Here is a 12,269-nt window from a genome sequence, read left to right as displayed (position 1 = left end):
GATCCCTTTCTCCTGTACAGTGTCATGAACCTCCATCCGTAGTTCATCAGGCACTCTGTCTATCAGATCTAGTCCCTTAAATCTATTTCTCACTTCCACTGTATAGCTATTAGGGGTTTGATTTGGGTCATACTTGAATGGTCTAGTGGTTTTCTCCACTTTCTTCAGTTTCAGTCTGAATTTGGCAGTAAAGAGTTCATTATCTGAGCCACAGTCAGCTCCCAGTCTTGTTTTTGCTGACTGTATAGAGCTTCTCCATCTTTGGCTGCAAAGAATGTAATCAGTCTGATTTCGGTGTCGACCATCTGGTGATGTCCATGTGTAGAGTCTTCTCTTTTGTTGTTGGAAGATCTTCTCTTGTGTTGTTTGAAGAGGGTGTTTGCTATGACCAGTGCGTTCTCTTGGCAGAAGTCTATTAGCCTTTGCCCTGCTTCATTCTGTACCTCAAGGACAAATTTGCCTGTTACTCCAAGTGTTTTTTGACTTCCTACTTTTGCATTCCAGTCCCTTATAATGAAGAGGACATCTTTTTCGGTGTTAGTTCTAGAAGGTCTTGTAGGTCTTCATACAACTGTTCAGCTTCTTCAGCATTACTGGTCGGGGCATAGACTTGGATTACTGTGATATTGAATGGTTTGCCTTGGAGATGAACAGAGATCATTCTGTCGTTTTTGAGATTGCATCCAAGTACTGCATTTTGGGCTGTTTTGTTGACTATGATGGCTATTCCATTTGTTCTAGGGGGTTCTTGCCCACAGTAGTTGATATAATGGTCATCTGAGTTAAATTCACCCATTCCAGTCCGTCTTAGTTCGCTGATTCCTAGAATGTCAATGTTCACTCTTGTCATCTCCTGTTTGACCAGTTCCAATTTGCCTTGATTCATGGACCTAACGTTCCAGGTTCCTATGCAATATTGCTCTTTACAGCCTTGGACTTCACTTCCATCACCAGTCACATCCACAGCTGGTGTTGTTTCGCTTTGGCTCCATCCCTTCATTCTTTCTGGAGTTATTTCTCCACTGATCTCCAGTAGCATATTGGGCACCTACCGACCTGGGGAGTTCCTCTTTCAGTATCCTATCATTTTGCCTTCTCATACTGTTCATGGGGTTCACAAGGCAAGAATACTGAAGTGGTTTGCCATTCCCTTCTCCAGTGGACCACATTCTGTCAGAACTCTCCACCATCACCCGACAATCTTGGATGGCCCCACATGGCATGGCTTAGTTTCATTAAGTTAGACAAGGCTGTGGTCCTGTGATCAGATTGGCTAGTTTTCTGTGATTCTGGTTTCAGTCTGTCTGCCCTCTGATGCCCTCTCTCAGTGCCTGCCGTCTTATTTGGGTTTCTCTTACCTTGGATGTGGGGTGTCTCTTCACAGCAGCTCCAACAAGGCGCCGCCGCTGCTCCTTACCTTGGACATGGGGTAGCTCCTCTCTCCACTGCCCCTGACCTTGGACATGGGGAAGTTGGCATAAAATTAACATATGAAAATGATGTGATATTTTTATATTTCCTAAAGTTTGCACATTTTTTCTTTTCATTTATGCCATCTATCTTCCTTTATACCTTTATGTATTTTTTTAAACTAGAAAAAAATAATGTGAGATTGAAAGATTGAATGAAATTTTTAGGTAAACTGCTTCATAACTACTTGGTGATTATTTCAGGTTGTTAGCAAGTAGCATGATTAAAGCTGCTCCCCCTTCCTGGTGAGTGGGTAGCCTCTCCTGAGAACGCTGGAAGCTTTGTGTCACTCTCAAGCCTATAGTGCCCTGATGACGCACAGCTCGGCTATCACTTAGACGAAGAGAGGAAAGCGGCTGCACTCATGGGCAATTAACCCTTTTGTTAATAGGCTGTTGGACAGTTGAGGGGTGCTCAGGAGTCTCTCGAGCGTGGTGTTGTGTTGAGTCTGGGTGGATAACCTGCTGTTGTGCTGCTTGTCGTTGCCAGGGTGCCCGTTCCGACACAGCGACCCCGAGCTGCTGAGGCAGAAGCTGCAGGCCTACAAGATCCCTGCCGCAGGGCTCAGCCAGGTAGGTCGGACCCTGCCCGCAGTCTCAGCAGCTAGGCAGTGGACAGGCCCCTGGTTTCATGTCATGTTCTGGCAGGGACGCAGTGTACTGCCTGCTTGGCCTCACACCGGACAGCCCCTCTCCTAAGTGAATTAAGCCAAAGCTTTGGCTTCTCTGGTTTAGATTCCTTGGATATTCTGGTTCTTGTGTCTGCTAGGCAACATTTTTGTGTAATAAAGCTGAAACACACCTCCTCCCCTTTTTTTCCCTCTCTCTCTCTATTTGTTTTACTATCTCAATGGGGGGCATTTTAGAAAATAAGATTTTAGAGGAATGCACTGAAGCTTTTTAACGAAACTGGAAATCAATGACATCGTGTTGTATTTGGGAGACGCTCTGTGCTGCAGGCGGTTGAAGCTGAAGGTAGAGCAGTGCGTGCTGCCTGAGCGTTCTGACTTACTAGTCAGATCCACACTTAGGAGGACAGTTCATCAGGTCCAATGGTTCATCAGATGCTTTGTCTCAGAAACCACTTGGGTAAAAAAAAGAAATGCTCAAAGGTAACAGCAAATGTTTAAGAGTGTGTCTTTTAATAAATATGCTTTTGAAAAACCTGTGAGCTCTCAGAGATGCACTCTCTCTGTGAGTTGGCTTGGGATTTGAAGGCATTTAAAAGGAGTTTCTGCTTTCTTAGCTTAAGAAGAACACTATTTTAGAGCCAGAACATCTGGTTCATTATATATCAGTTTTTCTTGAAAAAAATAATTATTTTAGAAAGTTCTGTTTCTACTGTGTCCAGAGTTTATATTGAGTTTAATCAATTGAATTTGTATCTTGGTTTTTCCATCCTCTGGAAAAGGCAGTGTCCAAGGTGCCCAGCTATTCGCAGATGCTAAGAAGAATCGGCTGTAAACCCATGTTCCTATAAAACCTAAGTCTTCTGAGAGAGGCACACAGAGTGTCTTGGTTCTTCTGCTTACAGGAGATGGTGACCAGATTGGGAGGCTGAGGGTCACTTCTTGGAAGGGATGCTCTGTGAATTAGACCATGAGTGTATGGGAGGTGGCTAGGAAGAGAGAAAGTGTGAATAAAAGGCAGTAAGTGTATAGGACTGCTAGCATTTCAAGCTTAAGGTATTGGTGGCACCAGTATATCAACATTAATAGGTCACTTGAAAGAAGTTTTTGTTGATTTGAGATACTAAGTTTGGAGCGGGGACAGTTAAATGACAGATTTGTAGTGTGTTTGAGAAGTTACAGCTGGAAATCTGGTGTTCTTTTGGGTTATAATTGTAGATCTAGCAATAAATTGGATTGGAATGAACATTAGAGGAGAGTGCTTCACTTTTGTGTCGTTGAGGGGGTGTAGTATGGGTGCATAACTTCTGTGTCATTGGTACCAGAGATGGAAGCCAGGCCTCTGACTCCATGGGATTTTCTCAATCCCTGTCTGCTTTAAAGCTGATTGTCATGAGTTTTCTCTGGGAGAGGGGAGCAGATAATGAGAGATGGGGAGGGAGTCAAAGCCAGGACTCAGGATGCAATCTTGGCTCACTACTTCCCTTTGTCACATAGTAGAAGGAAGTAGAATCAGAGAGGACAGAGCAGAGATGGGGGGAGAGGGAAGGAATGCATTAGGAAGTGCTGGGTACAAAAGTCAGCAGAGAACTATGAGAGGAGAGTCCTTCTTAGTGGAGAGACTGGGTGGGGTTAGGACTGAGGAGAGGCAGCTGGATTTGGTGAGAGGCGTCAGCAACTCAGGGAAAGCAGAGCAAGATCACAGACACGTAGAGGAGGGAGTGAGGCAGTGGCTTGAACCGCAGGCAGCAAGCACATCTCACAGAAAGTGTTGGCTCTGTCAGCAAGAGCCTCTTGGGTGGTTTGCCTGCATGTTTGGGGCTTCTGTGGACCTGAGCCTGTTTGTAGGAAGAGAACCTGTTGGAGAGGCTGGGCTTGATAAAGACAGAAGCAAAGACAACCCCTCTCTAACCAAGCAGTATTAGCTTCTCTCCATTACACTATGACCATGCTGTACATGCCTGTGGTCTTTTTTTCCTCCAGTGTTGAGACAGACAAGAGTGACATACAGCACTGTGTAAGGTGCAGCACAGCGCTCTGATTTACAGACGCTGTGAAGTGATGCCCACAGTAAAACTAGCAAGCATACGTCATCATGCACATACAAAAGTAAAGAAATAGGAAAAAAAATCGTTTTTCCTTGTAATGAAAACTCTTAGAGCTTACTGTGTTTACTTTCATATATAATGTATATTTATCATGTTGTACATTGCATCCTTAATAATTATTTTTCTTACAACTGGAAGTTCCTGCCTTCTGATTGCCTTCATCCAGTTCCCCTTCCCACAACCCCGCCTCTGAAAATCACAAATCTGATCCTTTTTTTCTTGATTGGTTTGTTGGTTGGTTTTCGAAGTGACCTTCAACACCATGTTAGTTCCTGGTATACAAACATAGTGATTCACTATTTCTGTTTCAATATTTCACTGCCTCCATTTTAGTAAACATCTGTTTTTCTTTGTATCTTTGACTCTGTTTATTTATATTTGTTCATTTTGTTGTTTAGATTCCACATACAGGTGAAATCATACAGCATTTGTCTTTCTCTGTCTGACTTATTAAGTATGATAATCTCTAGGTCTATCCATGTTAATGGCAATATTTCATTCTTTTTATGGCTGAATAACATTCCATTGTATATATGTACCACATCTTTATTATCCATTTGTCTGCTAATGGGTACTTCATGAACAGTCACTTTTTGAAAAAATATAGGCTATTAACATGTTTTTTGAAAACAGTGATGTTTGTATTTAACAGTAGTGATTATGTTTGTACATTCTTTTGTTTTTTTTTTTTAAAGATATGTACTACTTCATGAATTTGTGTGTCATTCTTATGCAGGGGCCATGCTAATATTCTCTTTATCGTTTCCATTTTAGTATATGTGCTGTCAAAGCGAGCACATGTTTGTACATTCTTAGCTCTGACTCCATTACATTCCTCCATTTATGCTCAGTTTGCAAGTAGATCCCTTAGTTAGTTAAACATGATCCTTTGGACCTGCTTTGTAACCTTTTTCAAGATTCACAGGGCATGTGGTTGGGCTGTAGATAATATTGTACTGTTATTTAATGCATTTATTGAGTGGTTCTCAACAGAGTAAAGCAGCTTAGGGCTGTGTTCTAAAGGGAATAAAATTGATGGATGAAAAATCACATAAAACATTTGGATGGATACTTAATTGTAGCTTGGCATAAGTGCAAATTAGATCTTTAAAACTCCAAGTACATGTTAAAATATTGAAAGAAAGTCAAGAAAAATATCATTTAAATGCATTTAAGGTAAAACTCAGAGCTATTTTTATTTCAGAGAAAAACTACTTGAAAAAGATACCTTCAACATTAAGAAGTACTTGTATCTTCTTATAAGTTTTATAATATTATTAAAATAATCAGAATTTTAATGGTCAGAAGAGAGATCATTGTGATTTAACTGGCATCACCTACTTGGATAAAAGCATTTTTGTAGGATCATGTTTTATTGTCCTTTTGGATTGAGCTTGGTATCCAGCTTAGGACGACCAGAATTGAACAACACAATAAAGTCAAAGATGATGGGTAGTCCTGAATTTGTTTCTTAGCCCGCCCCTAGAAGAGAAAGCATGAAAGTCGGGTCACCAGCAAGACACCAGAATCCGAAGTGTTCATACCACAACAACAGAGCTTAAAAGCACACGAAGTAAGAAGAGAGAGACCTGTGTGGAGAGCTGGACAAATGCACGAGTGCCATCTGGAGACTTGAGCACTGCTCTCTCAGGAGTGGCTGAAATGGGCAGACAGAGATTGAGTAGGGGTGTAGATGACTAGAGCCACACTGACATCTGTAGACATGCCACCCCACAGCAGGTCACCTGGGTGACCAGGTGGGTCACATTCTGGGTCTGAAGAAGTTCATTACAGATTTAAATGAACTGAAATCAGGCAGTGTTCTCTGACTGTAACCATTATAATAAGACAAGAAAAAGAAATCAAAGGCAGGTTAGAAGGGGAGAAAGAAAACCTTCCTCTATTCTCAGTGTGATTATCTATGAAAAAAATCTCAAAGAACCCACCACAATGTAAAAACTTTTATCATTTCCAGTCATACCCAAAAGATGTAAATGTTTTTAAATGAATTTATGTACAAAATATGTGCAAGATCTTTATGCTGAGACACTGATGAAAGCAGTAAAAGAACAGAGGTTGGAGGTACACACTGCCTGATTTCAAGGGTTAATGTTGAGCTACTGTAGCTCTAACCACACCAAAACAGTGTGGTTCTCGGGAAACGACAAAGAGATCAACTGGGCAGAATAAAACATCCAAGAAGAGACCCACGTATATAAGGGCAGTGCATTTTGTTCAATAGGAAAAGATCGTTTTTTCAACAAGTAGTTCTAGAACAACTGTTCTAGTCCATATCTAGTCCATATTCCCCACCACCTCTGCTGTTGCCACAAAAGAACCTAGACACCTACTCCACACTTTTAAAAAACTTAATTCAAAGTGGATCAGAGATCTAAATGTCAACTTTCCAGGGGAAAACAAGAAAATCTGAATAACCTTGCAGTTGGTATGTTCAATGAAAGAAAAGGTTGGTAAATTAGACCTTATGATAATTAAAACTTTTGTCCTGCACAAATATTGTTAAGAGGATGATAAAATAGCCTTAGACTGGTAGAAAAATATTTGCAAATCACATCTTTCATAAAGCCCTTGTCTTTAGGATTATAAAGATATAAAGACCTCTCAAAGCTCAATAATAAAAAAATAGTTTTTTAAGTAAGTAAAAAGTTTGACCAGACATTTCACCAGACATTTGAATAATAAGTAAATGCTTAAAAAATGTTTATCATTAGCTATTAGGGAAAGTGATTTTAAAGCTGTATGTCAATTTGAATTGGTCTAATTAAAAACAAAACAAAACAAAAAAAGCCCTGACAATACCAAGTGTTGGTGAGGATGCAGAATGACTGGAAGTCTGATGCCTATGGACTAGGGTTTGCGAGGTAGAGCCATAGTGAAGGCAGCTGGCAGTTTCTTATGGAGTTAAGGTTGTGCATACTGTTTGACTTAGTTATAGCACTTCTAGGTGATTATACCACTGAAATAGAAGCCTAAGTCCACCCAGAAAGCTGTTCATAAGTGTTTAGAGAGGTTTATTCTAATTCCCCAAAACTTGAGACAGCCGGTGTTCTTCTTATGTGATTGGATAACAAGTTGTGTTACACCTCATCTTACTGCGCTTTACTTTTTGTGCTTCACAGATCGTGTTTTCTTACAAAATGAAGGTTTGTGGCAAACCAGTGTCAAGCAAGTCTGTCAGCACTATTTTTCCAATAGCATTTGCTCAGTTCATATCTCTGTGTCAGATTTTGGTAGTTCTTGCAGTATTTCAAACTTCTTCATTATTATATTTGTTATGGCGACCTATGAGCAGTGATCTTTGATGCTACTGTTGTAATGTTGGTGGGCAGCACCACATATAAGACTGCGCCCATATAAGATGACAATTAGTGAATGTTGGGTGTGTTCTGCCTGTGCCACTAACACGCCAGTCCCTTATCTCTCCCTTTTCTTGGGCCTCCCTTCTCCCTGAAACACAACAGTATTGAAATTGGGCCAATTAACAACTCTACAGTGGCCTCCAAGTGTTTGAGTAAAAGGAAGAGTCATATGTCTCTCACTTTAAATCAAAAGATCAAGCTCAGTGAGGAAAGCATGTCAAAAACCAAGACAGGCTGAAAGCTAGGCCTCTTGTACCAGCTAGCCAGGCTGTGAAAGCAAAGGAAAAGTTCTTAAAGAAAATCGAAGTGCTCCTCCAATGAACACCTGAATAGTAAGAAGGTGAAGTGACCTTATTGCTGGTATGATGAGTCTTTTGGTCTCTGGACAGAAGATCAAACCAACCATAGCATTCCCTTAAGCCGAAGCTTAATCCAGAGCAAGGACCTAACTCCCTTCAATTCTGTGAAGGCCGAGAGAGGTGAGGAAACTGTAGAAGAAAAGCCTGAAGCCCGAAGAGGTTCGTTCATGCGGTTTAAGGAAAGAAGTCGTCTCCGTAACATAAAAGTGCGAGGTGAAGCAGCAAGTGCTGATGTAGGAGCTGCCGCAAGTTCTCCGGAAGATCTAGCTAAAATAATACATGAAGGTGGCTCTACTAGACCACAGCGTAGCCACCAAACAGAAGATGCCATCTAAGATTTTCATAGCTGGAAGGGAGAAGTCTGACATGCCTGGCTTCCAAGCTTCAAAGGACAGGCTGACTCTCTTCTTAAGGGCTGACGCATCTGGTCTTTAAGTTGAAGCGTGTGTGTGCATACATGCATGCTCAGTCGTGTCTGACTTTTGCAACCCCATGGACTGTACCCCGCCAGGCTCCTCTGTCCATGGGATTTTCCTGGCAAGAATACTGGAATGATTACCATTTCCTCCTCTAGAGTATCTTCCTGACCGAGGGATTGAACCCGAGTCTCCTGTGTCTCCTGCATTGGCAGGCAGATTTTTTTACCACTGAGGTCTTCCCAGGTTGCTCAGTAATAAAGAATTCACTTGCCAAGCAGGAGATGCAAGTTTGATCACTGGGTTAGCAAGATCCCCTGTAGAAGGAAATGGCAACCCACTCCAGTATTCTTGCCTGGGAAATCCCATGGATGGGAGCCTGGTGGGTTACAATCTGTGGGGTTGCAAAGAGTTGGACATGACTTAGTGACTGGACAGCAACAACCCTGCCTGTGCTCTGTAAATGGAACAACAAAGGCTAGATGACAGAACATCTGTTTATAGCATGGTTTACTGAATATTTTAAGCGCACTGTTGAGACCTACTGCTCAGAAAAAAAGATACCTTTCAAATTATTACTGCTCATTGAACATCTGCTTGGACACTCAAGAGTTCTGATGGAGATATACAACATTTATGTTGTGTTTTCCTGCCTGCTAATGCAATGCCCACTCTGCAACCCATGGGTCAAGGAATAATTTCAACTTCCAAGTCTTATTATTTAAGAAATGTTTTGTAAGATCATAATTGTATAGGATCTGGGCAAAGTCAATTGAAAACCTTCTGGAAAGGATTCACCATCCTAGATGCCATTAAGAATGTTTATGATTCACGGGAAGAGGTCAAAATATTAACATTAACAGGAGTTTGGAAGACGTTGATTCCAACTCTCATGGATGACTGAGGGGTTCAAGACATCATTGGAGAAAGTAATTGCAGATGTGGTAAATGTAGCAAGAACTGGAATTAGAAGTAGAACCCAGACCCTAACCCTAACCCTAAGCCTAATTTTTGATGAATTGCTATAATCTCAGTATAAATCTTGAATGAATGAGTTCTTATGAATCAGCAGAAAAAGTGTTTTTTTGAGATTAATTGTAATCCTGTTAAAGATTCTATGAAGACTACAGAAATGACAACAAAGAATATAGAATATTCTATAATCTTATTTTATAAAGCAGCAGCAGGGTTGGAGGAGACTGACTCCAGTTTTGAAAGAAGCTCTCCTGTGGGTACAATACCATCATACAGCATTGTATCCTGCAGAGAAATCATTTGCAAAAGGAAGAGTCAGTTAACAGTGCAAGTTCCATTGTCTTATTTTTAGAAATTGCCCCAGCTTTCAGCAACCACCACTTTGATCAGTCATCAGCCATCAGCTTTGAGGCAAGACCCTCCTGCAGCAAAAAGATTGTGATTGGCTGAACGCTCAGATGATGGTTAGTGTTATTTTGCAGTAAACGATTTTTAAATTAAGATATGTACATTGGGACTTCCCTGGTGGTTCAGTGGTTAGGAGTCCACCTGCCAGTGAGGGGACAGGTTTGATCCCTGGTCCTGGAAGATTCCACATGCCACGGGGTGACTGAGCCCATGCACAACTACTCACCCCATGCTGTAGAGCTCATGCTCTGCAACAAGAAGCAGCCAGTGCAGTGAGAAGCCTGCGTGCCACAACTTCAGAGAGCCTGGGCACCGCAAGGAAGACCCAGCACAGCCGAAAGTAAACAATTAAAATAGTTTTAAAAGGTACATACATTTGTTTAAGACACATTGCTGCTACACAGTCAGTAGGAAACCAAAGAATCTGTGGCTCCCTCTGTTTCATTACTCACTCCACTGTAGTCTGGAGCTGAACCCACAATAAGAGTGACAGACTTCTGGTATATCCCACAGTAGGCACCGTGCCAGATGAGACATCAGATACTATTCCTTCTGTGTACAGAACGCAGTGATTGCTGGGAATGAAGGGGGTGTTGGGCAGAGACTGGGTGATGGAGATGTTCTGTCTGACTGTGGATGTGTCATGACCGAGTTTGTCCAAATTAAAATACACTAAAGGGGGGTATATTTTACTGCATGAAAATGTATACCTTAAATTTTTTGATGCAGAAAAAGAGAATGGGTAGATAGTAGCATGAAAGAAAAGTGAAGTCGCTCAGTTGTGTCCAACTCTTTGGGACCCCATGGACTGTAGCCTACCAGGTTCCTCCATCCATGGGATTTTCCAGGCAAGAGTTCTGGAGTGGGTGGCCATTTCCTTCTCCAGGAGATCTTCCTGACCCAGGGATTGAACCCGGATCTCCCACATTGTAGGTAGACACTTTACCGTCTGAGTGACCAGGGAAGTCCAAGGAGCCTAAAGAGCCAAATAACCATCTTTCATGGCAGGATTTCAGTAGATTTAAGTTAATGAATAAAGAACCCAAAATATCTGCATGTAACTTAGAATTATATAGGCAATAATCTGTATGGCCCCAAAGTGGAAATGGTTAAAGGAACTGCATCTTGAGAACAGACCAGGCAGGGAAGAAGTGTTTTGTGGGAACCTTTGATATTAATAATTAGCCACACTGCATACTTAAAAATTTATTTTCACTCTCACAAGCAGTCCCCACTTAGAGGTCAAACAGAACAATCTTGTGTTATGTATGAAGTTTAAATTAAGTGGTCATGCGCCTGATGGAAAGGTGCTAATGTAGCAGTAGTGAGAGCTGGTGTGTTATCTTTGGCTGTGCGGATTTCAGCCTTCATCCCCTCTCCTCCCAGCACTGTAGTATCTGGCCCATGTTAAAAGCTGTGAATGGTCTGAAGTTTGGTACTCTTTGCTAACGAAGAAACTATCTGCCACTGTTTCGTAGATGATGGCAGAAAGTTGATAGCAGCAGTAACAGTCTGTCGACCTTCTGTGTCCGCTCCCCGAGCCCCCGTTCCCTTGGAGCAGGGTGAGAAAGGCAGGCGCTGCCGCCTGTGCAGGGGGCACCGTCAGGGGGTCTGGGTCCTCCCCCGGGCCGTGAGCATGGCTCCAGGAAGGTTCTGTGTCTGCTGAACTGTTGGTTACAGGAACACCCTTGAAACACCTGAGGCAAAGGCCATTGTTTTCTCTGCTTGTAAAATGTTCAGGGGTTTGAAACCCTGGAAAATTCTCTTTCAGCTGTCCACACTGGTGACCAAATGAAGAAATATGTTTATAAGCTATATTGGCCAGTTTTTTACCCACACCGTCCATTCTTCTTCTAGAAATACTGCTGTACATTTTAAGCTCAGTTTCTTTTAAGAATTTCCAGGGAGGTAATAATCCTGCTAGTGCTTTGCTGGTTTCTTTAGTTAACCATCCCTATCAGGAGTTCCTGCCAAATTTAGATGTCTTGACTTTTGGTTTTCAGTTTTCATTTTGCCTTCACCTTTTGTATAAAAAATTGCAGTTTTATGATGAAATGTTAATATTTTATAGTATGATACAGAAATTTAAGAAGAATCTGCATTCAAAATATTGAGAATAAAATCTCTAAATGATCTTAAATACTTTCATTTCTCTGAAGAGATTTTTTTTCTATTGTGGGAAGATACAAATGAAATTTTCACATTGCAGTTTTTTCACTGGCACCTAGAACAGTGTGCTGTATCCTTTTCAAGCTGTAAAGTTGTCTTTTTACTATGCTGAAGCATGCATGCATATCGTTAATTCTCATAGCGTTTAATAAAGAATAGTAATGGCTGCCTACAGGATAACTTAAAGGTGATAGTTGTTTGTAATATATGTCAAGGTAGAGTTAATACCTTTCACTGTAATCTGTGAATGCTTGTACTCTTTAGTGTTTTTTCTGTCTTATTATGTAGAAACAAGTGATGTGCTTGGTCTGTCACTGGACACGGGACCTCTTTTCTGGTTTTATATTCTGGCCTGC

General features: G+C 41.4%; 1 protein-coding gene and 1 non-coding gene across 3 annotated transcripts in view; one reads left to right on the top strand and one right to left on the bottom strand.

Moving 5' to 3' along the window:
• Nucleotides 1-12,269, top strand: part of PRIM2 (DNA primase subunit 2) — a 304,475-nt gene that overhangs the window by 268,237 nt on the left and 23,969 nt on the right. For both annotated transcript variants that reach the window (XM_065912385.1, XM_065912384.1), the window contains exon 12: nucleotides 1,960-2,042. In XM_065912385.1, the coding sequence (XP_065768457.1) occupies nucleotides 1,960-2,042 (83 nt within the window). The remainder of the gene's footprint in view (nucleotides 1-1,959; nucleotides 2,043-12,269) is intronic.
• LOC136151974 (U6 spliceosomal RNA) lies at nucleotides 4,898-5,004 on the bottom strand. Its single transcript, XR_010660136.1, has one exon. It is a non-coding gene; the product is annotated as a U6 spliceosomal RNA (small nuclear RNA).

Source organism: Muntiacus reevesi, chromosome 20, assembly GCF_963930625.1.
Source record: "Muntiacus reevesi chromosome 20, mMunRee1.1, whole genome shotgun sequence".
Classification (NCBI taxonomy): Eukaryota; Metazoa; Chordata; class Mammalia; order Artiodactyla; family Cervidae; genus Muntiacus; species Muntiacus reevesi.
Note: the sequence above shows the minus strand (reverse complement) of the source record. Positions and strands in the feature narration are given on the sequence as shown.